We start from the raw sequence: 24,580 nt of genomic DNA, 5'->3' as shown, positions 1-24,580 counted from the left end.
GCCAATTTTGTATACTTTTTTTACCAATTTTGTATACTTTTTTACTACGGCCGGAAGCGTTTAACTAATTTAGTTACACACCTCTGCACTTTTCGGAAATTTCCTTTTTGTCGCCTAAATCAAAAGTTGGTCTATTATGCAAAAGGTCCTCGGTCGATCTGTACTCGAGCTTTCCAAAAAAATGCCAAAAACCAAAGTGGATAAAGTATGTCGGGAATGTATTTTGACTGTCGATTTGTAGATGATAGACAAGTACAGTACAAAGCCATAGCCATCGGCATAGTTATAGACTACATGTACGATGTATAAACGGACGTGGTGACGCATACACGTTGTTCAGAAAACACTATAGCCATAGGCGTAGTATACATGCGTCAATACAGAAGCATCGTTTCACAAATATCTGCGCCTCTTGCTTTGATGCAAATACGCGATGACACTACGACGTCCATGTAGCTACTATTGACAAATCCAGATTAGCTCAGGCAGGATTTTTTCACTAATTCTCAATTAACAATTATAATGATTATAGGAGGCAGAGAATTTTGGTGATTCTATTTCAAATGCCAATCATACCGATAAGTGCTTCAAACACCGACTTTCAAACTTTCCATGTTCAAGCACGGTAAGTTAATTTCCTACTTGTCTCCAACTTTGTATTAGCTTTTGAACGGAGTGATATTACATTCAAGTGGTGTTGCGTGGATGCAATGCCATCTGTTACGATAAGGCTTAATTGCGTTTAGTTATATGCATGTTAAAAAAGTAGAAGATATCACCTGGCATGAAGTGGATAAGTAATTGATGTTTGACATTTTGTGAGATAGATGTATTAATGTAGTACATGTGAGTACATCAATCACTCTCGCAATTATCGCTTCTCTGGTTTAATTAATGAAAGTAATCTCCACACAAATATTACATTCACAACGCAGCGTTTTGACACTCCAGACTAGTGTTTTCATCGGGGGCAATCTGATGTTAAAACTCTGAGCCTTATATACTCTCAGCATGACGTCATCTATCAATCAGATGTAAATATTCTTTTAGCAAATAGCTTCCGTCGTCCCTATTTAGGGCACAAGACTCGCATTAATATGTCAGGCTTCCAAACAACGCCTTTGTCCATAACGATCGTTAGTGGTAATGCATTCAGAGTCGTTCTACGCAATGTTATATATAGTTTGTTTGACACACATGTTCCGCCAAGGTTGATTTTGAACTATCTAAGTTCGAAACGGCCTTGAAACGTGTGCCTAACCGACGTTTTGTTTCGCCTAGATCATTCTTTTACAATCACCACATGGTTTAGAGCATGCAGCATGAGTTTTCTGTTTAGTCGCTACCCGATCCTTGGGTTTGCCGAAAATATGTCCCAATGACAATGTCTGAAAGGGTTTTAAGGCAATTTGATACCACATTTATTCAGGATCCTCCTGATTATTTCCGCAACTCCTTGAATGTAGGGGACAACTGCAAAGCCCGTTTTTGAGGAATCACCCGCTGAGGAATTATATTTAGTTGCTGCAAAAGCTTTAAAACATCATTTGCAAAGTTTCGTGGGTAATTGTTCGCCATTGAAGACATAATCACGCTCGTTGTCCCTGGCAACGCGATTAGATGTTAACGATTCAGCTCTTTGAAAGTTTTTGCAACAGACTTAGAGTTTCACCTCTAATAAATTCCGAGAGATGAGAGGAGATTTTTGCTGTGTAGACAGTATTCTCAACACTCAGAGACAATATTCCAGCCAAATACCTCGAAAGATTATAAGTCGGAGAATTGCCAAAGGACACGATAGGTCGTAAAAGGATTCCCGACTCATAAAACTTCGGCAAGGCATAGAATCGGGACATCCGAGATAACTTATCACTACTACGCAACAATTTGTACGTGACCTCGATAATTTTGTTGGCTTTCTTTAAGAGTAATAGGCGTTTGTTCAATTCTCCTTCAGTCTTACCATTTTAATCAGGACACTATGGGTTTTTTGTCATTGATTTTTGTCCAGCCTTTTGCTTTCCATCTCCGTTAGCTCCTTAGTAGAGAGAAGTCTGGTGGCTTGTGTCCCAACAAACGTAACTTTTTGTCATGTTTCTCTTTCTGTTTGAGGAATAGTATGCGCTCCTTAGAACGACAAAACTCTTCACCCTGACATAACTTGCATGTCTGGATCAACAGTCGTCTATCAAGTTTAACTGCCGCAGTCAAAAATATGCATGCTGTATAGGCGGGTGCAAGCTCTTATATTTATCTACTCAAATGCTATTATACTATGTGAAGCAGTAAGGAGTAAGTGAGTACTAAGAAAGAGAGTGGACTCACGGAGTAAAAATCGTGTGAACGTTAATTGAAAGAAGCTCAAAACACTACAAGAACAGACGAAGCCTTACACGACAAAAAGTTAGCGAATATCCGAGGCAAGAACCGATACAGAAGCAAACATTAACGAGCATTAATAAGTTCATTCGTTTTATGAACATTATAAAGACATAATTAAGAATTAAAAAACGAATGGGGGAATGTTGGGAGAATACGAGAGAAGCTTGTAAAACACGAGGCGTAGCCAAGTGTTTTACAAGCTTCTCGAGTATTCTTCCAACATTTCCCCGAGTGCATTATTACACCATAAAGGCACGCGACGAGCTTTTTTAATTCTTTTATAATATAAGAAGAAATTATAGGGCAACAACAAAATTTATTTATTTGATCAATAATGAAGTTCTCCTTACATGTTATTTAAGATGTTGCTTAGCAACAAAATCTTCAAAAGCCAGAAGGTAGCCAATCAAATTGCTCGTTATATCATACTTATATTATAAATACAGTTTATAACCTAATGGTACCTAGTAATCTTGCGCTTAATTTTCAGCCAAACAGCACTCAGAACTGAAGTTTGTCAAATTAGAAATCGATTTTACATTGCATAACCAATCTTATTATTCTTTATGAACCAGCTGTTGAAATTTTGTGATTATGTTTAGTTAAATTATAGCTCTAACATATATTTAAAAGTTTATTTTATGATACTAAGTTTTATGAACTGAAAAATTTATTTTTCACACCTAATCCTAGTTCTTACCGGCTATTTCAGATTACTATGTTTACATCTGGATAAAGTGACAAAACTGTGGTGGGAAAATTGGGATGCATGAGTTTTGCTGATTACATTGTATTATTTATAGTGATAGTCTTAATTAAGACTTAATCTCTTATTCTGACGCATTTTCCATTTGGACTAAGGGAAAAATCATTGGAATCGAGTTATATTGAATTCCGTTTGTCAAACTTCTGTTGTAAATCCATCCTGTTTACAGTCTGTTTTTCCGACAGAATAGATAGTGTATATGTTTATAATACATGCATGCATCTCCAGAGTTTTTGTTCATTCATTCCTTTAATATTTTTCTAGATTATGGGAAACCTTCTCCTTATTGTTTTCTATGGTGTAATATTGATTGTTGCTGCAAAATTGATTTCAGGTACTTATTTTGTACTATAAATGGAGTAAATAATGCTTAAAAATAATTAATTAGGAATAAAGGAGTTTTTATGCATTTCATTTAGAACAGATTATCTCAATTGTTTTGGGTAAAATAACCATGGCGGTCAACATGGCATATGTGCCAAAATCTGAATCCGGGACGAAAGTCCTGAAAATGACCACACCCAGAAATGGCATCCTCGACATAGCTCTAAATCTTGAATTATCAAAGCTACAGTCTTTCTGAATTGTTTATATGGTTCAGAATGGTTGCTTTTAGGGGTGGTCATTGGAGGGGGAAATTAGCCGAAGTTTCATAGTCAACTGCTAATTATACATAAAATTACAGACTCACCTGGCAAAGTTTAATTTTCTAAATTCCAATCATTGCGCAGTGTTTTGGTATAATCTATACTTCTGTAATTCTTCATAAAGGTCTTATGAATTTAAAAATTAGACCAGACTGACCAGTAAGGTGAAGTTTGATTTGAATTCTACAAGTCATCAGATTTCAAGGTCAAACCTGAATACATTGTAGGGTGGAGAATTGGGGTGAGAATAAAAAGGTGAGACGGGTTGGGGGTAAAGCTCCTCCACTCCCCGGTGATGATTGTAGAATTGAAATCAAACTTCACCTTACAGGTAAGTCTCGTTAAATTTTTTAATTCTAGTACGTCATCAGCTAGGGTCGTGTCAGAGTTGTACGAGATTTCACAATGAACAATGAAGTCAGTTTTTAAGTTACAAAGTAACAAACACAACAATGAGTAGGCAACCCTTATTGTATATAAGTCTATCCAAACATAACTCTATATATAATACAAAGGTGTCTTAATTATTTGCACTTATGGCAGATCCCAGATTAAAAGAAGACGTAATAGACTTTTTAACGACACGTGTTGGCATTTGACCAGCCAGCTGATTCCAGTACCTGAGATGCCGATCTGGAACTATATGACTGCCGAATTCTTTTGTGTGAATACCCGCAGAGGATAGACTGATAGTAACGTTTTGTACCAAAGTGAGATGGTTTCGCGTGACACTGCTTTGTGAGGCTTTGTGAGGCTTGATCAAGAGCTTGATGCAGTTGGGACTTCGGAATGGCTTTGTCCGTTAAAGATACTTCTTGCGGTGTGTTATGATGCACAGGGATGGTTCATCTGGATACACTTCAAACGTAAGAGGTTCTATATGGTGTCCCGCCCGCGTTTGTTTAACTTCCTCCCGAATAACAAATTCACATTTATCGGTTGATAAATTCATGGTGTCTAGATTTAGGAGGTACTAATTGTTTGACATCGCTGTCCGCTAAGAAGTAATAGTGGAAATGTTACTTGGATAGTAAGGTTCTTTAATGTCAGTTCGTTTACCATTGGTTGCGTTCTCGAATGATTAAAAACAATATTCACGTCCCAAAGAGATTTATATCGCGGGAAGGAAGGTCTCAGTTCGAAAACACCTTTCATAAACCGTTTTACCAGAGAGTTTGACCAAAGGGGATCGTATTATTGTTTGTTTGACTAAGTGCAGACAAGGCACTGCATGCAGAATTTATAGCGGAGTAAGACAAACCGGAATGATAGGGATCTGTGAGGAAGTCTACAGTGTTAGTGATTGAAGGGTCAAAAAATTCAAAACTTGAAGTGCTACAAAATTGGCCCCATTTGTTTATTTCTGTTTGGTTATTGGGACTTTGCCCCTTTCCATGTCAGATCTTCAGTTCTATACTTTTTGGCAAGTGAGAGCAGCTGGAAGTTTAAGGAGTGTCTGCAATTGTGGGCAAATCGGAGGGGGTTATTAGAAGTGGTACAATGAGTGGATACCAGGGTTGAGTTGCCAGTTGGAATTACCAGGATGCCCATGGCTTTTTCCTGCATAATCTTTTGAACTGTGTGCCAAATGCAGCTAAACGGGGGGAAGCAGTAGAAATTTAGCGTGCTCCAGGAAATAGAGAAAGCATCAATGTGTATTGCTTCGGGGTCAGACCGATATGTGTAGTAATTCGGAAACTGTTTGATTATTTGAGATGCAAATAAATCCATTTCTGGTGTAAAGGCGAATCTATTTAACATCCATTCAGCATCCCGATAAATATTGCGCGATTATCATTGTCAGCATTGATGTTATCTAACCCAGTTAGGCAGAAATCCCAAATTTCAATGGAAATTCTATTCAGTACCTCATTGAGGCTAGAACCCATGTACCTCATTGTGGCTAGAACCCAAACACGGTAGTACTGTTGTCCAGCTTGAGTTTAACATGTTTTCCCGTTAGCTTTTAGACAAATGACTTCAAGCCAAAAAAGCTGGTTTCTTTTCAGTTTTCAAATACGTTGATGTGGAAGTCATGCATCAATGAATGATAAAGAGACTTTTCAATGTGAGGTTGCCAATACTGTTTTAAAAAGTTTGGTAACGTTTCTTGGGCAGGATGAGAGGCCATTCGGGAAAGTAGTAAATTTAAGCAAAGTACGTTTGTACGAAAATTTTTTAAAAATTTGATAATCAGGATGGATAGGTACACTATAGTACGCATCTTTCAAGTCTAGCGAGGCCATCCAACAACTTTTGTTATGAGTTTAAGAGTGTGAATATTATTCATTTAAAGTTTTCTAGTTTTCTACGGACTCGTTGAGTTTCTTAAGGATTTTTTTTGGAGTGATAAAGATAGGGAAAATAAATTCGATTGGATCGGAGTCACAAGGGACAATGACTTGTACTGGGCACATGCCATTAAACGAAATTTCAGTCCCTGAAACTATTGCTAAAATGTCAAGGTCAGTGGTAAGTTTTTCCTATTCCCTGCAAAATTTCGAAATTTAAGATGTTGTTAGTAAATTCTTTAAATGTGTTTATCTTTTGTTATAAGCAGTCTAATTCTTTTTTATTTTTTTCTGATTCTGGTAATTGTGATGTAGAGGGTACTGTGCCCTCCTCCTCTAGGATAAAAAAGGCCTGCTTGTCTTTCGCCACCAAACACGAAAGGGCCGGCTTGAATTTCTGCCATATTTCCGGATTAACTTTCGGCACATACATTCCCTCACAATTTTCACTTGGCCGTTGATATTTGCTAGGAATTTCCTTTAGTTTAGGGCAGTATAGCTTCCTTCTTGTTTCGGGTCAGATTTTCTTCTGATGTAGTGGATTTGAAAAGAGATCTTCCGAAGAGACTTCAAAACGCGACTTCCGTTCACGACAAGGCGTATACAACTGACTATATCGCGAATGGGTATGCTCTCTCGCACAACTCTGAAATGACCCTAGCTTATGACGTAGTAGAATTAAGCTTAATTTACCCACTTGACAAGGACGTTAAAATACTCGCAGCCGATCAGTATGCATGTAAATGCCCATATAGATCGGCCGCCCGTATTTTATTAACTATAGTAATTATCATAAATTATCATAAAGTAATATAATAATAATGATCCGATATGCATGATCCAGTAAATCTTGTCTATGTCTAGTCTAGTCGATATCAGATATATCTCGACAGAGCTAAGTAAATACATTTGGTCCCTAAAGGATAATAACATCAGATACGCTATATATTGGAAAATAATGGCTCGTGCAAGCTCGTATTCAAATATCGGGAAAAAATGTAATTTATGCATAATGGAAAAGTACTTCATTATTTGTAAACCCGAGTATTGTACTCATAACAAAAGAAACGAACTGACTAGTGCATGCCGGCATGCAAATAAGTTTTTAATTAAGAATGGATAGGTATCACACCACTATGAACGATCGGTACACGGGATATTCCAATTCAATCTGTACACGCACCTGAAGAGAGAGGAGCTTTAATAGGCCTCTCGAAACAGAACTGTAGTGCTTTAAATTTTTAATGAACAATTTTTAGGTTTTAATCTCCAATTCATTTCAAATATATATATATATATATATATATATATATATATATATATATATATATATATATATATATATATACAGGGTGAGTCAGAAAAAAGTCCCCTCTATTGAAATCAAGCCTTTGTTAGAATCTGATTGCCTTAATATTATGATAAACCCAATTGAAAGCAAGACGCTTTATTTGAATGCCTCAACCTAATAACTATGCTATTTACACACTACTGCGTTGATCATGCATTCAAATCAACAAAGGCTTCATTTCAATAGGGGGGACTTTTTTTTGACTCACCCTATATATATATATATATATATATATATATATATATATATATATATATATATATATATATATGCCCTTTTTTTGTCTTGCTAGACGGTGCCGAGTTGTTGTTAGATCTTGGATTACATGCAGGAATCATTGGTAAAGAACTTTCACTACTCGTCTGATATAGATATTCATAAAGCTATTGAATGCTCCATCTTTTGATAGTATATAATTATGTTTCACAATTATTATAATTTATATGGAAGATTTTGCATACACCCGCTTATCATAGGAGTAATATGATATTGTTAGTACAGTTAAGGTCCAGACTACCCAGTAACTTGGTATGCTCGTGCGTTGTGTATGCATCCATATTACATCTTACATATCATATAATTTGACAATCTTGGCGAAAAAACAATATATAGGTGCGAACTGCGATGTTTGGAAAAATTTTTCATTGATACATCTTAACTTCATGTAGTTATGCCAGCCAATGTTCCGAATATGATTCAAGACGATCACGTGAAGGAAAAGGAAAAAACTATAACTGAATGATAACAGTATATAATGAATCAAATAAATTATGAATACAATCTAAGCAATTGAAGACACCCATTTACATGTTACGACTTTGTAACTCACGACTTTTCACGAAATCTTAAGGTTCTTTTTAACATAAAGTAATCTTTTATCACGTCTTATTAATTAATTTCTTCGTGTACCAATTGTCTCTTAGAGTGCGTGATGCAAAGGTGTTTTTCTCCCAGGAAATAGAACTTTAATTTAATTTTAGGAGGTATCGTTCTGCCTTTGCTTGGAGTTGTACCGGATGCTGCTATTATTGTCGTTTCTGGTTTGAAACCAGACGCACAATATCAGATCTCTGTTGGCATGGGGTAAGAACGGTATAGCTACTATAATTCTCTGCATGCATGCATGCATTCAATACGAACAATTAGAGTAACCTTTCCTGAAACCTTGATACCAATCTGTTAGGTTCGTTTTACTAATGAAATAGCTACTAATAAGTAGTATAGCCCTATACGAAGAAGGTCCTAATGCGAATGAAGAAGACAAGATACTCTAATTCATTTTAAAAGAAATGAATAACGCAAAAAAACCCGAATATGATTATTCCCCCCCCCCTGAAATGCCATTAAAATATGGCTTAGCAGCGGAGAAGTTACGCCACATATATAGATACAAAGGATGTTATACTTATCAATAATCTATTAGTGCAGTTTTGAAAAAGGCTACCATATCATTTTTACTTTTTTTAGGACTCTAGCTGGCAGCACGATAATGTTGTTGACGCTTTCGTGGGGCGGGAGTTTGTTCATCGGGAGATGTGACTTGGATAGCAATGGTGAAGCAATTGAAGGAACTGGAAAAGGAATTAATTGTTTGAAGCAGGTAATCTAGCGTATTTTGAAATTATACCACTCGTGTGAAGAGCATGTAGAGTATTGCAGCCAGGAAGCAGCTTCATAATTTGTACTTCTTTTAACAGCCTCGCAGTTAATATTTTCTTCTGAAAGATATCTTTTTATTTCAGGGCGTTACTCTCCTTCCTTCTGTGCAGAAATCCTCAAACATTATGCTTATTACATCACTTCTTTATCTGTAAGTTTGAGTTATCCAATCACTGTTTCAAAACTTAAATGTGATCTTGACCAGTGTCGCTTCTGTTAAAGTGTTTTCACTATTGTTTCATAAACTTTTGATATAAGGGCCGCATTCTATGACAGCCGGTTTCGTTGCTTTTCTTTGGCACAAGTTAAAACACGCAGTGGCGTAGCCAGCCCGATAATTTAGTAATGCTATGCTAATTTTTGGTTAAAACAATGAATTTCCAAAGAAATGAATAATGAGAATAACATAGAATTTGCATAGCATGACTAAATCGTCAGTCTGGCTACCCACTGAAAACACGATGGAGAATTAAGATTAATCTTTATATCTCCAATATATTTTTGTTGATCATAGCAAGAAAAATGATTGGTTCATTGTGATTTTGTCCATCAATTGGAAATTTTCTCAGCATAATATACCATCTTGCTTTACCAAGGCCAAGTTGTTCAGGAATACCATCAATGACCCGATTTATACTAGAGACGGATGACCATCTGGACCCCCTCCCATCGTAATGCGTGTAGCCCACGCGAGACGTAGGAAACTGTTGGATTATGTCTTAGATATTCGTGGACTCCACGCGTGAGCGGAATTATGTTGCGTGTGTAAGAAGTAGTGCATACAATGCAATATAATGAAGCGTAAGTCCGCATGATGGCATGTTTGTTCGATAAAATGTATGAACAATCACGCCACCAGTGTGACACCACCAACAAACATTATTTTTAACAACCTACAAGCATCGTTAAGCTTCAAGGAGTGAATGGGAGTAAATGTGCGTTTTATTCGAGTTGTGTACTTTGCCAATGCATTATATATTTTATCATACCCTATTCATTGCCTCTTGCAGTGTGGTTCAAAGTGCGGACTGGCATTGGGGTCCCAAGAAATATCCTCCCCATGATCCACCTCAACCAAAGTATGTGAAAGATTCTGCGTTGGCGACTGTCATTTTGTGTGCCATATCTTTTGTTGCCTACCTTGCTTTTTTGGTAAGTGGTAATTTTACACACGTTCGAAAATGTTATGGGACATAGATTTTTAAAATACGAAGAGGACAAAATGTTCAAGTAATACGACGACAGAAGTGTATATATATAGAGAGAGATAGTAGTATCGGGTTCGATTCGAAGTCATTTAGGTAGAGTGCTCAATAACGTGTTATAGAATGTTATCCTGTAAGAATAATGAAAAACTGGTTTATTTCATAAAAACTTTTATTACGACAAATTTGTTTCGTGTGGTAACAGTGGTGGGTCTAGGGTTGTGCAGAAAAAATTACCACAGTTTAAAATCGGAATCGCAATGTTAAATTTTAATACAAAAACGCATTACTTCAGTTCCCGTAATGGACCGGCACTTCCCCGTAATGGACCGGCGGTAGAGGCGATCCATTACGAGAGGAAAAACAGAGAAATTCTGAATGAAAAAGGCACACATAAATGCACAAGAGAAAAATTAATTGCTTTTGAAATTTAACATCTCCAGACGGTTTAGGTAACCTAGATAATTCAATATTTTGTTTTTGTTTTTATCAAATGCGTACCAGGCTACTAATACGAATTCATGCATTTCTTGTTTGTTTAAAGTGCAAATACATCCCTTATGCCATATAATAAACTTTTTTTAACCTTGCTTGCTCGGTCTTCACCGAGAAATATCAGCCCCGATCTTTTTGTACAAACCTCGCTCTTTGAGCTCGGTCTGTTCAAAAAGACCTCGGTCCGATATTTTTCGGTAAAGACCTCGCGCTCGGCTAATAAGAAGTTATTATTTTTATTTAGTATTCGGCATATTTTTTTGTTATTTTAATAAATATTTTTCAATGCTAACATTAATTTAGTTTATGTTCGCTATATTTTTTTAAATGAGCTAATGTGTTGTAAAATGTCATGCCTGGCTTTTATACAAAACTCTGTTAGTGTCAGTCTCAGATTTAAAACAACTTTCCGTGGCAAGCCTAGCCAATATTCATTTTGAAAATGGAAAGATTTATTTCTTTTGACGGTTTCGCAACAAATATATACTTGAGAAAATACGAAGACAAGGTGCTTAAGGTGCTAAAACACTGTCGAAACGTTCCCTTACTGGCCTGTCAGTAAACGCGATTTCCTGAGCTCTTGAGGAAAAAGACTTTCCATTGAGGGTGTCATACGATGATAAACAATCGCCTGGACGCTAGAATTTCCTAAGAAAACAATAACAAACAATAAACTTCTAAATAGCAGCTATATTTTTACCCCCACTGCTTGTTTTTAAAGCGCGCGAGACAGAACAGTATTGATTTCTATCTGACCAGGTAGATATCCGACTCAGATCACCTGGATTGTAATGTTAGTCTCTTGAGCGGTTTATTTGTCGACCATAACGAGACGTTTCACAATTCAGGATACTAAATATGAATTTTAAAGTTTGCTACTCGTAACCACTCGTATGATTTTTGCATCAATTCCACTCCCATTCGTTCTACTACCATCATCAATGGTACTGCAGTACAATTAATGATTTTACCAAAATTAACAAAATGGCGGAAAGTTTTTTCATACAAATTAAACAACCCTGGAGGAATACTGCCAAAAGTACAAAATAATGGATAAAAGTCTGGAAGTTAGGGCAGTGTTTTACATTAAATTATCGTGTTTACGCCTGAAAAGTTGGCGATGAAACGCTATACGGTTTTCAACCAAAATTGCAGCTGATTGGTCAATTCTAGTTTTCCTTAGCAATAGGGTAGCAACGGAACCAGCAGTGAAAATTGAGTATTATTTATCGTTGTCATATTGTATAAAAAATCACTTTTGAGCATTTCCTTGGATGTTTTCTACTAAAAAACCTAAATTTTTTTATTTTTCACCATGCAAAATTAGGCACTGGCACTTCATTCATTTAAATCTGCCACTTCAAAATGAGTCTAAGTGATGTATATGATCATTTCCTAATTTTTAAGCCAATGCGCTATTATCAGTATTGCATGTGTTTTATCGTGTACGCCCGTTTGCACTTGCAATTTTTGCTGCGATTTAATGTGCAATTTTCTCCATTTCATGGATACTAATGAGTGAGTAGGTTACGGATGCACTAGTATGGACACTTATACATTACACCATTCGTAACCTTTTGCTTTTTGATGATAGATCGCACCGAAAATCGCAGCAGAAATTGCAAGTGTAAACGGGCCTTACTCAGGTCGTTAATTGACGTCTGCGCGCCGAAAGTCCCCAAATATGTCATTGCGAAGAAATAAAAAAAATATTACTAAAGTGAAGTATTTTCAAATATGTCATCTTAGATCCGCAAAACAGTTGAAGTGGAATCATTGACACCCGCACAGAAGGAGTAAGTACATGCTTGGTGATCTATTATAAGAAATGGACAAGTTACGGGTGTCTTTTCGACTAATCGAGGTTGGTCGAGGGTTATCCTTATATGTAGTAATGTACTGTATTTTTTTTCACTTTACCTCTTATTGTCAACTGTATTTTTTTTCACTTTACCTCTTATTGTCAACGGCTTCGCAATGAAAGATCGTCAATTTTTGTCGAAACTTTTACAAAAAGTGGTGGAACGACGTGTCTATAACGATAATATATCAAAACTCCGTGACAGAGCTGTATATAAAATAGTCACTGTAAAAAGCTAAAATGGCCACGGTATGAAAATTTCTCTTAAACGTGCCGGAAACGGCACCCCGGAGAAGTGTCGTGTGCCCTTATCCGAGGAATATTTACAATGATAGCCCATGCAAAATTCAAATTCAAATTTCGAATTGATTGCTATATAATTACTTAATTTAAGTAAGTTTTTCATGAGGCAATGATTTGCACGAGTTCCTTTAGAAAGAGTGCAATTTATTAAATTATTTAAAATGACCAGTTTATAACTATAACTCAATAACCAAATTATTGGGCGTTGATGGTTTCCCTTAGTAACGAAAGAAAATAGTAACGTCAGCCTCTTTTTGATTTTCTGTTTCCACACTACAGGGTAAGTAAAAAAAACTGACACCTTTGAAATTCAAATTAGCTGCTATGTGTCTGTAATCGGCTGTAATTTGACAGAAGTTGCCTAAAATATCTCATGGGTAGACGAAGCATATCAAATAAGTGAACCCATTAATTAACCTTGAACATAAAGTTGGGAGTTAAAATGCATTCTAAGCTATGTAAAAAAGAACGTTGAATTAGTTCAATTGGTTTAAACACTTTCGCATTAATTAACCACGTCTTGTTGATTGTACACAATGGGAATTGTCAAATTCCAGCCATAAGTTTGCGGCTAATTTGAATTTCAAAGGTGTCAGTTTTTTTTTTACTTGTCAAATTCCAGCCATAAGTTTGCGGCTAATTTGAATTTCAAAGGTGTCAGTTTTTTTTTACTTGTCAAATTCCAGCCATAAGTTTGCGGCTAATTTTAATTTCAAAGGTGTCAGTTTTTTTTACTCACCCTGTATATCACCAAAAATCGAATTGCTCTTAACCACTGATCTATTCTAGCATTGGTCAGTGCTCGTATCTGATTTTTATCATCCTAAAAACCTACGAGGCATTACAACAGTTTTTAAAACGAGGATATATTTGATCTGGCAATAATAGCAAGATTTAATTACTTTCATAACATAAAAGGGTATTGCCAACGAAATATCGTAACCGAACTTAAAGAGCTGATCGCCATCTTGGATAAATTATTTATTAATGATAACATATGGTTTTGATGACGCCACAAGCGGGGTTAACCTACTCCAAATGCTATAAATTTCTTTAGAAAACCTGCTATATTTTGGGCTTCGGTGTCCAATAATTGTCTTGATAAAAAACTAGCATGACCCAGGTTTTGACATAACATACATTTATCCTTCAAACTAAGATGGCGGTCAACTCACTAATTTCGGCCTAAATATTAAAAATACCTCACTTTTTAATACCTCTTTGGAACGACAATGGAAATATTTTGAAACTGTAGGCAGATTGATATCAAAACAAGACAGCCTTCCGAGATTGATCCTATTGTTACTAAAGAATCCGAAAACGAGTTGGAAGAGGTAACGACACAGAATCCTTTCAAAAAGTAGGAATATACATTCAGCTGTATAATAATGAATTGTTGCTTGTTGTGATTTTGATCAAAACCACTGTACACTAGTCGAGTGCTCCAGTTTTTTTTTACACGTAATTAATTGCATACTATTCATTGTGGAAGGACTCAATTCCCTCGAGGATAGTTCTGTTAATTTGAGTGGAATGCATACGCTTACGCAGTATATATTCAGTTTTGGATTATTAAAAACGCTCATTCTCGTAGAAGTTGACTAATCTATAACTTGCTTCATTTAATAGGCCACGGATAAAGAGAGGAGCAAAGTAGTTGTTGCACTCAAATGTTTCTTCATGTTGTGTGGTGGTGTTGCCATGGTAAGTGTAAGATATGACACCAACCTATTTCTAACTCAAAGATAGTATTTGTTGCTTTTTGTCACTCTCATATTATATGAGTTACTATTGTTTTGTATTATTTTTTATTCCACGTTGTATTTCCAATATTTTTTATGTTTACTTTTTTGCTAGGTGACGATATTCTCTGATCCGATGTGCGATGTTCTCAGTGGTATAACGAATAAAGCCAATGGTGACAATGGGGGCAGCTACATCAACATAAGTCGTATGTATTCACACCATCTGTACTGTATATGTAAATAATGGTGGTATTGTCTTCAACCACTTCACACTAAACTTTATTTTCACCAAGTTTCAAACATACCCTACATCTTTTTTATAACGCACTCAAGTAAGTGGTCTTGTTTTCAGTCGGTATTAGTGTCCTGTCGTCTCTTTCCTGAACGACACGTCAGGATCGTCTTTTAGTAGCCATCCATCATGCACGTTTGCAGAAAATAAGACCATGAGGGACTAGAGTCACCTTGGCCATCCTGTTAGGAAACTTTACGCACCCCCTCCTTTTTCCTATTGAAGTCATCGCAGGCATAAAAAATCGCTCCTCGTAAAGTCGCATCACAATGCCTTTATTCTGCGTTAGCTTGTACCGCACCATTTGCAGGAATACCCGATAATTAATACCAGAAATAGTTAGACTTCAAGAGGTGATTAAACATACAATAATAACATTTTGGAAACAAATATTTATTTCTCAACCTAAAAAAAGATCATGATATTTTCCATTTATCCTTTACTTATTTTAACTGGACCTGTAACGACAATTCTATATATATATATATATATATATATATATATATATATATATATATATATATATATATATATATATATATATATATATATATATATATATATATATATATATATATATATATATATATATATACACCCATTTGCAAAAACGTTGGCCGCAGATAGATAGATAGATAGATACTCGAAGCCTAATTAGAATTGCATATGAATACATTTGCATGGGATTTCAATCATATTACACAACATATGCAATTCTAATTAGATTTCGGGTATCTATCTATATATCTATCTGCGGCCAACGTTTTTGCAAACGGGTGTATATATATATATATATATATATATATATATATATATATATATATATATATATATATATATATATATATATATATACGTCATTTCCCTATTTGGAGAGTTTGCAGCTTCAGTTTCACACACCGCCAAACAATACGTATTTTAAAGCCAATAACCAACACGTTATACTAAAATAAGCCTCTAGTTTTAGTATATAGTCTAGTTTTTATACATATGGTGAGACAGGTTGAAAAACCGTACCGTCCTCCCGAAGTTTATACCTCAGCTACTATATCTGGAATGTGTTTGCGTGTCCTATATACCTAACTATATACTCATCTAATTAAAATATGTTAATTTGGCCACTACAGAACCTTCAGTACCCATACAGAGTGCTTGAAAGGATAGCTGGGGAATGAAATATTTTAATATTAGTGCATTTTATCCGGGTCTATAACGCTCGAAGGTATTTTTAGTGCACTAACCGATTTTGAAGTTTAAACCCTCCAGTTCACGATATATTGATAGACATGTTGTCAGACGCTAGACGCGAAACCATAACGTTACAGTTACGAAAAATGCAATTCAATTTCTAATTTTTATCTGTTCAATATTTTAAGCCTTCTACGTGTCGTTTGTTGTCACACCAATATGCTCGAACGCTTCTGAGCTGGTTTCATCGCTTCTTTTCGCTGCCAAGAAAAAGAAAGAAAACGTGTCTATTACTTATGCCCAGGTGAGATTTATTATTCTATAGCTTATCTGCTGGTTTAGCTTTTCGTTAATATGTTTTTATAGAACATCGATATCACCAAAATATTTTATTGTTTCAAGTTCGTCTTTTCCTAGTTATCAACCAAAGTATATGTAACTGTCTCTACTCGCGCCATACTTCGCGCACAAATGTAAATACCTTTCATTTTAGTTTGTTTTATTTGTCGAACACTATCAAACATTATACTGGTTACGTTTGGGATAATTTACATAATAGAAGTTGCGTGATTTCAGACTAAAGCGGGAAGAAATTGTTGACATCAGTTTACCAATAATATAACAAGTTGGGCATTTTGCGATTGTTGCGTTCGTTTGTCCTTCGAGTTCGTGCGTGGTAAGGTGCTAGTATTGACCCAAACTCCTAGCATTAAGCCAGTCTTTAAATGAAAGTTTACGAAAATTCACGGGGAGTTACAGTGTATAATAAATTAGCTATATTACTAGTATCTGATATTTTATACACAGTTGTGGACTTCTGAGGTGGGAGGAGATGCCCCCCTAAAATATTTGAAGAAGTTGGGAAAATTTCTATTGATTCCGTTTGTTTTTAGAATTAGCTAATTTATTATACCTTATTAGAAATTTCTGGTACTCTGTAGTTCCGAGGGCTTGCTTTTTAACCTCACGAGGGCAGTCAGCAGGTGATTACGCCTTTTTTGGATTGGCGATATTCAGTGGCGTAGCCAGCCTGACGATTTTGTCCCGCTATGTAAATTTCGAGTTATTATAATTATTTGTTTCTTTAGAAATTTATTGTTTTCACAGTCAATAAACACCAAATATTAGCAAAGCGGGACAAATCGACAGGCTGGCTACGCTACTGGCGATATTAAAATATATTGAGAGTCGAATTATCTTCCGTAACTCGGTAATTATCCTCGGTAACTTAACAAAACTGAAATATTGGATTTACAAAATTTTGTCTTTCGGAGTATGGCATTATATTTTATTAAAAGTTTTTTTATTCAGAGAAAGCTCAATTATTGCTGGTATGCGCGCCGTAGCATATATTATATGTACACATATACTATACTAGAGCGTCCGCGCCTATTATCGCACTACCTGTGTTTAATTTCGGTTTTTGTAGTTGTATGGGGCAGCAACAATGAACAACACTATGTGCTTGGGCATCTTTTGTGCACTGGTTTATATCAAAGGCCTGGAGTGGTATTACTCGGCTGGTGAGTTTGCCTTGATTTTGTTCTCTTGAAGACTTTATATTTTAGAGATTTGTATTGTACGTCGATAAGGCAGAAACTGGCTTCTCGAATCTCAACATGTTGCATGATCTCGAACATTGCGTAAGAATGCCATAACATGAATATTATGCGGGTTCACCACCCTCAACCTAGCTGTTTTTAATACAGCTGTCTCAAAGAGCTTACATTTCTTTATTAAACTTGCATTGATCAACGCCTATTAACGTTCTCTTAGTTTATACACAATTGAAAAACATCCTCAATTCATATTGTTCAACATTTCTGAAACCTGCTTCAGTAGGTTTCGAGATATCTGCGTAATATTTAATGTTAGTCAACGGATTAACAGTCCCGGAAAACCCCTGGAAAAACGCAAAATAGGGTCTTGAAAAGTTGTAGATTTTTATTGTTGGTTTTATTGTCGAAAAGTAGGTGAAACGTAACAGGGCGTTTTTCTATATTTTTGTAAATACGAGAAAGACAAGTTTGTTATTTTCCGCGGATAACAAATTGCTTCCAACAAATGCCTAAGTTGGTTCACCATACCAGGGCGCTTAGAACCATACCACAGCTAGGAGCGCGTTTTAGAAAATAATGCGCAAATTGCAGTAACCACGCTATATCCGCTGCGCATTCGCTTAGTTCTATTTATTTCATTCCGGTGTTGTTGCGCATAAGTACTTGCTAAATTCTCAGTTTAAGTTCAGTTGTTAATGTGAACGCTTGTTGGTAAGCTTGTATTGGAAAACTTTTTGTACTTGCATAAGGGCTAAATCTATCCACGTTGGAACTCAATCTATATCAATCTATATTTGGCGGGTATCTTGCATGGTTCTTGCACTAGTTCCGTTTATACTTTGCCATTTAGGATCATTATCTGTTTAGTATTAATTTTGTATTCTACCGTATGTATTAATGAGTGATCCTAATAAAGTCGACAATAATAATAATAATAATAATAATAATATATTGGCTTAAAAAGAAGCTTTACGTGCGCTAACCAAAGCACGGAATAGACATTATACCAGAAGCCTCACTCTTTGCATTTTGCTAATGTTTTCGTGCCCGAAATATTTCAGAAGCGCACGCGACATTCTACACAATTCTACGCCATCCTGGTGTGTGCATAAACTTTGTACCCCCTTGGAAAAGTTCCTGCACACACCAGGATTGTGTGAGCAAGACACAAATTGGATACTAAGCACCATAATGCTTGCGTATGCTCGCGTATTTGGCTTGCGTTAGGTGGACACCAAATGCGAAGAAGAGTGAGGCTTCTGGTATGATTTCTGATCGAACACCTCTTTTTAACCCGTAATACACAATTTAAAACAGAACTTATTCGAATGACTATTCTTGTATTATAGGGTTATTTGTTCTCACTAGCAGTTTTAGGAATTAATTGGTCACTCCCAAGTACATTTATGACCAAAGATCTACTACAACTTTTTTAAAATTCAATTATGACCGTATTAACTTGACTGCTAGAACTGTTTCACTGTGATTTCATTCCAAAATGTTGGTTGTTATTTTCAAAATAATCAGGTCTTTTAGTGCAACAAACAGTTTTTAGGTGCATACGAACCACTTGGGTCTTTTGCTGTTTTATTACATATATTGACTGATATTAATAGAGCCTATTCCAAGTATATCCTTAATAGCATAGCGCTGGCATAAAAAGAAATGGAAAGAATTTTTTGTGTTTTGAATGTTTTGTTATTTTTTGGCCGAATATAATTTGATCGACTTTGAAAACTATTTGCAACTTACTGCCACTATTCAATCTTTATTTAAACTTTACTATAAATTTTTCCTAAAACCTTCGATACTCTCACAAATTACCTCCCAATAAACTTTAGAAAAAATAGCAAATCGCACTTGCTTTGATAAAAATGTTTTTTCGGTTTAAAATATTTAATTAAAATAACTGGTGAACGGTGCGAAAAAATAGTCTTTGTTTAAGGTAGAGATGAGCATTTTTAAGAGGTGTGTAAAAACCTGCCTCGTCCCCAGTCGCTTGCAATTCCAAAAATAGAGATCAGTTGCTGCATGTGAGGGAAGCTGTGGCGACGATGAAATTCATTTTTTCCTTGATAAAAGTACACCAAAGTGCCCAAAAGGGCCACAAACTTTGAAGCAAAAGTTTTCATAAGTCTAGAACGTTTTATTCTTCAAGTACCCGTCTACCCAGTTGTTTCATTTGCGAATTGTTTGGCGATCTGACCAGATGAAAGCTGCATTTAGTATTTTGAAGGTGTACAAAATCTGGACTTTTCTCTAAATTCCGTGTTTCCCCTAATATACAATTACAATTACAATGTATAATATATATTATTCCTTAAATTACAGAAGTCACGGTGATCTTGCTTGTACAATGGCTCGTGTTTGTCATGGGTTTCCCCTTGACCTATAAGGTATTTCTTATAACGTTAGACAAGATAAGTATGTATGGGCGAAATACGGGAGTTATGTGACAGCAGCAGAAGAATGAGGGACGTTCAGTTTTTTTAATGACCTCTTGGTCCCTTTTCAAGGAAACTATAAAAAATCAGAACCAATCAATAATTATTTATTATTTGCTATTTTGATTAGTAAATTCTATTGTGAGTCATGACATTTATCGGAGGCTTTTTTTAGTCCTTTTAAATGACTATAGCTTACATTCGGGTTAAGTCCGCTGGTCGTTTAAATCCGGGCGGCGTGTTTACACCTTGAGGTGGTCCAGTACTTTTTTTTTTTTTAAATCTGTTCATGCCATATTGCAAGCGAAGTTGCTCTGAGTGAAAAAAGACCTGTAGGAATCTTCAATCACTATTGTTACCCAGACCAAACACACTCAATGGTGGAAAAATTTTAAAAACGATAAAAGACCTAGTTTTAACGCTCGAACGACGAAGTTGGTTTTATTTCGTTCTAAGTATTTTTGCCTCGGAGCTAAACTTCGAATAAATAAAATTTTCCAGTATTAAACGTTTTGCAGGCTATAAATACGAAACTTCTACGATCTATCTAAAATAAACAGTCGCAATTTTACTTAGACTAAATGGAATTAACCACTAGTTCACCTCCGATCGAATTGTCGTTAAAGTCGACACTGATAATTTTATGAAGTTAGCTTTATTACTTTTGAATTATCGTGCAGGAAAGTAAGGGGAATGAGAATTTTAGTTTGCTAAGAAAATCGATGAAATTTTTTTGCATATATTCAAAACTTGTAGAGAACAACACAATAGGACAATGAAGCAATAAAATAAGCCAATAGACCCTTTTGTTTGCTCGGGGTAAAGCCTTAATAAAACTGTCTGTTGAATTCTTCTTTGTATATTTTTTGGAGAAAAAAAGATTCAGGATCGTTTTGGGATACATTCAGTAAGTTTGTAACCATTGAAATTTTTGTAGTGGACCACCTTAAGCGAAAGTTTTGGGACATTTTGATATTTAAACAATTACATAAAACTGGCCTTGAAACTGGTTGAAACAAATCTATTTGGAGCAGATCGAAGAAGGCCTGTAAGACCTCCCCCCCCCGTCACTTTGAGGACTTTGTGAGTTTTCCAATCAAGTTTAAGATTATATTTGGATTTATATTTCAACTGATACAACGGCAAGAGAGTGTGGCAGTGCCAGTCAATGTCCCTCGGAAAAGCGAAAACTACAAAACGTGATTTAACCAAATCAATAGGTTAAAAATTTACTACAAAGTTCGCTTGTAAAACAAAAACTCAATGCCAATCATCAGTTTATAATAGCAACATTACCATGCTAGTAGAGAATGGATGTGAAGCAGGAGGCAATTCGCAAAAAGGTTCGGGAGGCAGAAGACGGGGTACGGAAGGCAGAAAATATTCATGCCCCCAACCCCCACCACCGCCAACATAAAGGAGCATAAGAGCATTAGCTGAGAAAACATTGGTTGTGTATACTGACAAGGGCACCAGCTTCCATCGTTGAAGAAATACTTGACTTTAGTAGACTGCATGTGTCTACAGAACTGAAAGTTTAGTAGACTGGATTCGATTGCACGGTTTGGGCCTGTATACAGACGTATATTTGCCTCGAAAATATTTGGTGTTGCGAAAGTATGACATGAACAGTCTTTTCTTTTTTTATAGTTATGGAAAGTCGTTCCCGTCGCTTTCCTTTACGTATTTTCTATCATTCTTATTGCAATCCTGGAAAGCACTGCTGTTGGATGGAAATGATGAAGATAAATTTCTTTTAGTTTTTTTATTTACTAATCAAAGTTGTCACAGTATTTTCTATAGGTAACACGTTCTGCTATGTATAGAGAATGTTCCATAGCATGTGAATCCCTTGCCCGCGAGACGTCGGAATCTTTACGATAAATTTTTACGATAGTGTGCGCTAGTTCAAGTATACCAATGTTATCATTGATTCGCCAACTATCTCACAATGCAAAGTTTCTCGAGGTTATTGTTAACTAAAAAGGGAAGGAAGGGGCTAAATGAATGTTGTAGACTTGTAGTTTCAATAATCACCCTTTCTATATGCTGACTGCATCCCCTCTCTCACCCCAGAAACAAACCTTTGAAAGAAACACACGCTGGATGTCCCAATAGCGCTTACATTATATGTTTCGATTCTCAATTAAGGTAGTCCAGTACAAAAATAATAATCTTTTCTGTTTTGAGGTGGTCTTATACAAAAAATATTTTCTTTTATTTTGTAAAATATAAAGATCTTTTCATGCCAAGTTGCTCTGAGTGAAAAAACACTTTTGTGGAAAATAGACGGTTTTTGTAAACACGATAACAAACTAGGTTTTAACGCTAGTATTAAATGTTTGCAGGCTATAAGTATAAACTTTTACGATATATCTGAAATAACCAGTCGCTATTTTACTTCGACTGAACGGGATGCAAAACGTTTAGTTCACCCACGAGCCAATTGCTTTTAAAATCAACCATGAAAATTTCATCAAGTTAGCTTTATTACTTTTTAGTATCGTGTGCGAAAATAACGGGGATGAGAATTTCAGTTTGCTAAGAAAAGCGACGAAAAAAGTTTTGCCGAATAAGCCAATGGACCCTTTTTGTTTGCTCGGGGTAAAACCTTAATTAATAAAACTTTTCGTTTATTTCTCATGTTCTTTATATATATTTTTTGATAAAAAATATTCAGGATCGATTAGGAAGACATTTAAGTTTCCATTTCTTGAAATTTTAAAAACAGAATAAATTGGGATTTTTTTGTAAAAGACCACCTTATATATATATATAGATAGATAGATAGATACTCGAAGTCTAATTAGAATTGCATATGATTACATTTGCATGGGATTTCAATCATATTACACAACATATGCAATTCTAATTAAATTTCGAGTATCTATCTATCTATCTATCTATCTGCGGCCAACGTTTTTGCAAATGGGTGTATATATATATATATATATATATATATATATATATATATATATATATATATATATATATGTATATAGTAGTGGTCTATAGTAGTGCTCGTCTATATATATAAGTTGGTCTTTTACAAAAAAAAAAATATATATATATATATAGTGTCCTGAGTATTTTGTCTCCAAAAATATACAAGAAACGCTAGAATTTAACAAAAAGTTGTATTAATTAGAATTTAACCCCGAACAATCAATCACTGAAAATGCATATCCTTTTGTTCATATTGACTGTTTCATTATGCTTACTGAACTTGTGTAAAAACTATTGAAATTGACCTTTATTCTTTAGTGAACAATCCATGTAATTGAAATTTCATAAATGATTAAGAACTTACTGACTGAGAGTGAGGTCTGTACGGTAAAATATCAAACCGAGGTCGTGCCGTATTGACCGAGCGATAGCGAGGTCAATACACCAAGACCGAGGTTTGATATTTTACCGTACAGACCGAACAGTCGAAGTTAGTAAGTTTTTTATTATATGGCATATTTCATGCAGACATTGTAATGATTAATTCTTTATGAGTAATTTTAATGATCAATCTCATCCGGGCACACGACACCAAAACATCGGCCTAAAGTGAAAAAAACCGCTCTATTTTGTAAAATATAAATTTATTATCTTTATTTCAAATTCATTATTTTCCGTTTAAGAATTTAATCTGTTTTTCAGTTTAAATTTAGTTAGTTTTTGCCGTGAGATTTGCCTTGTTTTCACAGGGCAATAAGAATTGCGTATTGCCCGTGGGCAATACGGGGAAATCCGGACCTGTCAGCAGCCAATCAAATTGCAGAATTAACCAAAACAAGCGCTTGCCATATAATAAAATGATTTTTTGCTCGTTTAAATGAATACTCTTTTGTTCGTATTGACTGCATGTTTAGTATGGCTAATTAAAATTTCATACATGTTAATGATGTTCTGTTCTTTAAATGAATATTTCAAAGTTTTATTGGTGTACCGCACAATGTTATTGAATATTTGTTTGTGTTTAATGCCGGGCAAAAGGTGTAAATAAAACCAATATAATTCCTTCGTTCTAGAGTTAAAAGCTAGTTAGTTAACTAGTTAGGTGCATGTGTCTGGTCTGGGTAACTTTAGCGGTGGAAGATTCCTGCAAGTCTTTTCACTCGGAGCAAATTGGCTTTGTATGACAATATTTTCATATTTTTAAATATAAAAGAAAAGAAAAACATTGTGGTATATAACCTGAAACCACGATTCTATTTTATTGATACCGAAAAACTGTAGAGCCATTTTGCATTGTGTGATTGATTTATTCCATTATCAGCGGCGAAAAAATTCGTGACAGGTTTGTTGCACCAAATCATATATGAAAATATGATGATAAATCTGACTGGAGAAATCCTCTTTTTTTCCATAATTTTTGAGATTTACAAACAGGTCAAAAAACGT

The 24,580-nt window shown here is 35.3% G+C and overlaps 1 protein-coding gene across 2 annotated transcripts; it reads left to right on the top strand.

The window, feature by feature from the left end:
* Positions 1-554: 554 nt before the first annotated feature.
* Positions 555-22,690, top strand: LOC114542840 (sodium/calcium exchanger NCL2-like). 2 transcript variants are annotated; one of them, XM_028562255.1, is made up of 16 exons: positions 609-625; positions 3,413-3,482; positions 4,339-4,661; positions 7,730-7,777; positions 8,418-8,520; positions 8,905-9,037; positions 9,180-9,247; positions 10,107-10,248; positions 12,546-12,592; positions 14,216-14,294; positions 14,590-14,664; positions 14,818-14,911; positions 16,374-16,489; positions 17,615-17,708; positions 20,076-20,140; positions 21,839-22,690. In XM_028562255.1, exons 5-16 carry the CDS (start codon positions 8,516-8,518, stop codon positions 21,926-21,928), a joined length of 1,008 nt encoding a protein of 335 aa, XP_028418056.1. In that variant the 5' UTR covers positions 609-625; positions 3,413-3,482; positions 4,339-4,661; positions 7,730-7,777; positions 8,418-8,515; the 3' UTR covers positions 21,929-22,690. The 2 variants fall into 2 exon arrangements, with proteins under 2 accessions (XP_028418055.1, XP_028418056.1); XM_028562254.1 differs by lacking the exon at positions 4,339-4,661 and having other exon boundaries at positions 555-625.
* Positions 22,691-24,580: the final 1,890 nt, after the last annotated feature.

This window comes from Dendronephthya gigantea, unplaced genomic scaffold (genome assembly GCF_004324835.1).
Source record: "Dendronephthya gigantea isolate DGI-Jeju-01 unplaced genomic scaffold, DenGig_1.0 000405F, whole genome shotgun sequence".
Lineage (NCBI taxonomy): Eukaryota > Metazoa > Cnidaria > Anthozoa > Malacalcyonacea > Nephtheidae > Dendronephthya > Dendronephthya gigantea.
This window is presented reverse-complemented; position numbering and strand designations above follow the sequence as displayed.

Bases quoted from the DNA above. Each gene is read 5' to 3' on its own strand.
- LOC114542840 (XM_028562254.1), top strand. From the start codon at position 3,416: ATGGGAAACCTTCTCCTTATTGTTTTCTATGGTGTAATATTGATTGTT. The intron at 8,521-8,904 runs GTAAGAACGGTA...TACTTTTTTTAG, and splicing joins CAGATCTCTGTTGGCATGGG to GACTCTAGCTGGCAGCACGA. The intron at 20,141-21,838 runs GTATTTCTTATA...CTTTTTTTATAG, and splicing joins GTTTCCCCTTGACCTATAAG to TTATGGAAAGTCGTTCCCGT.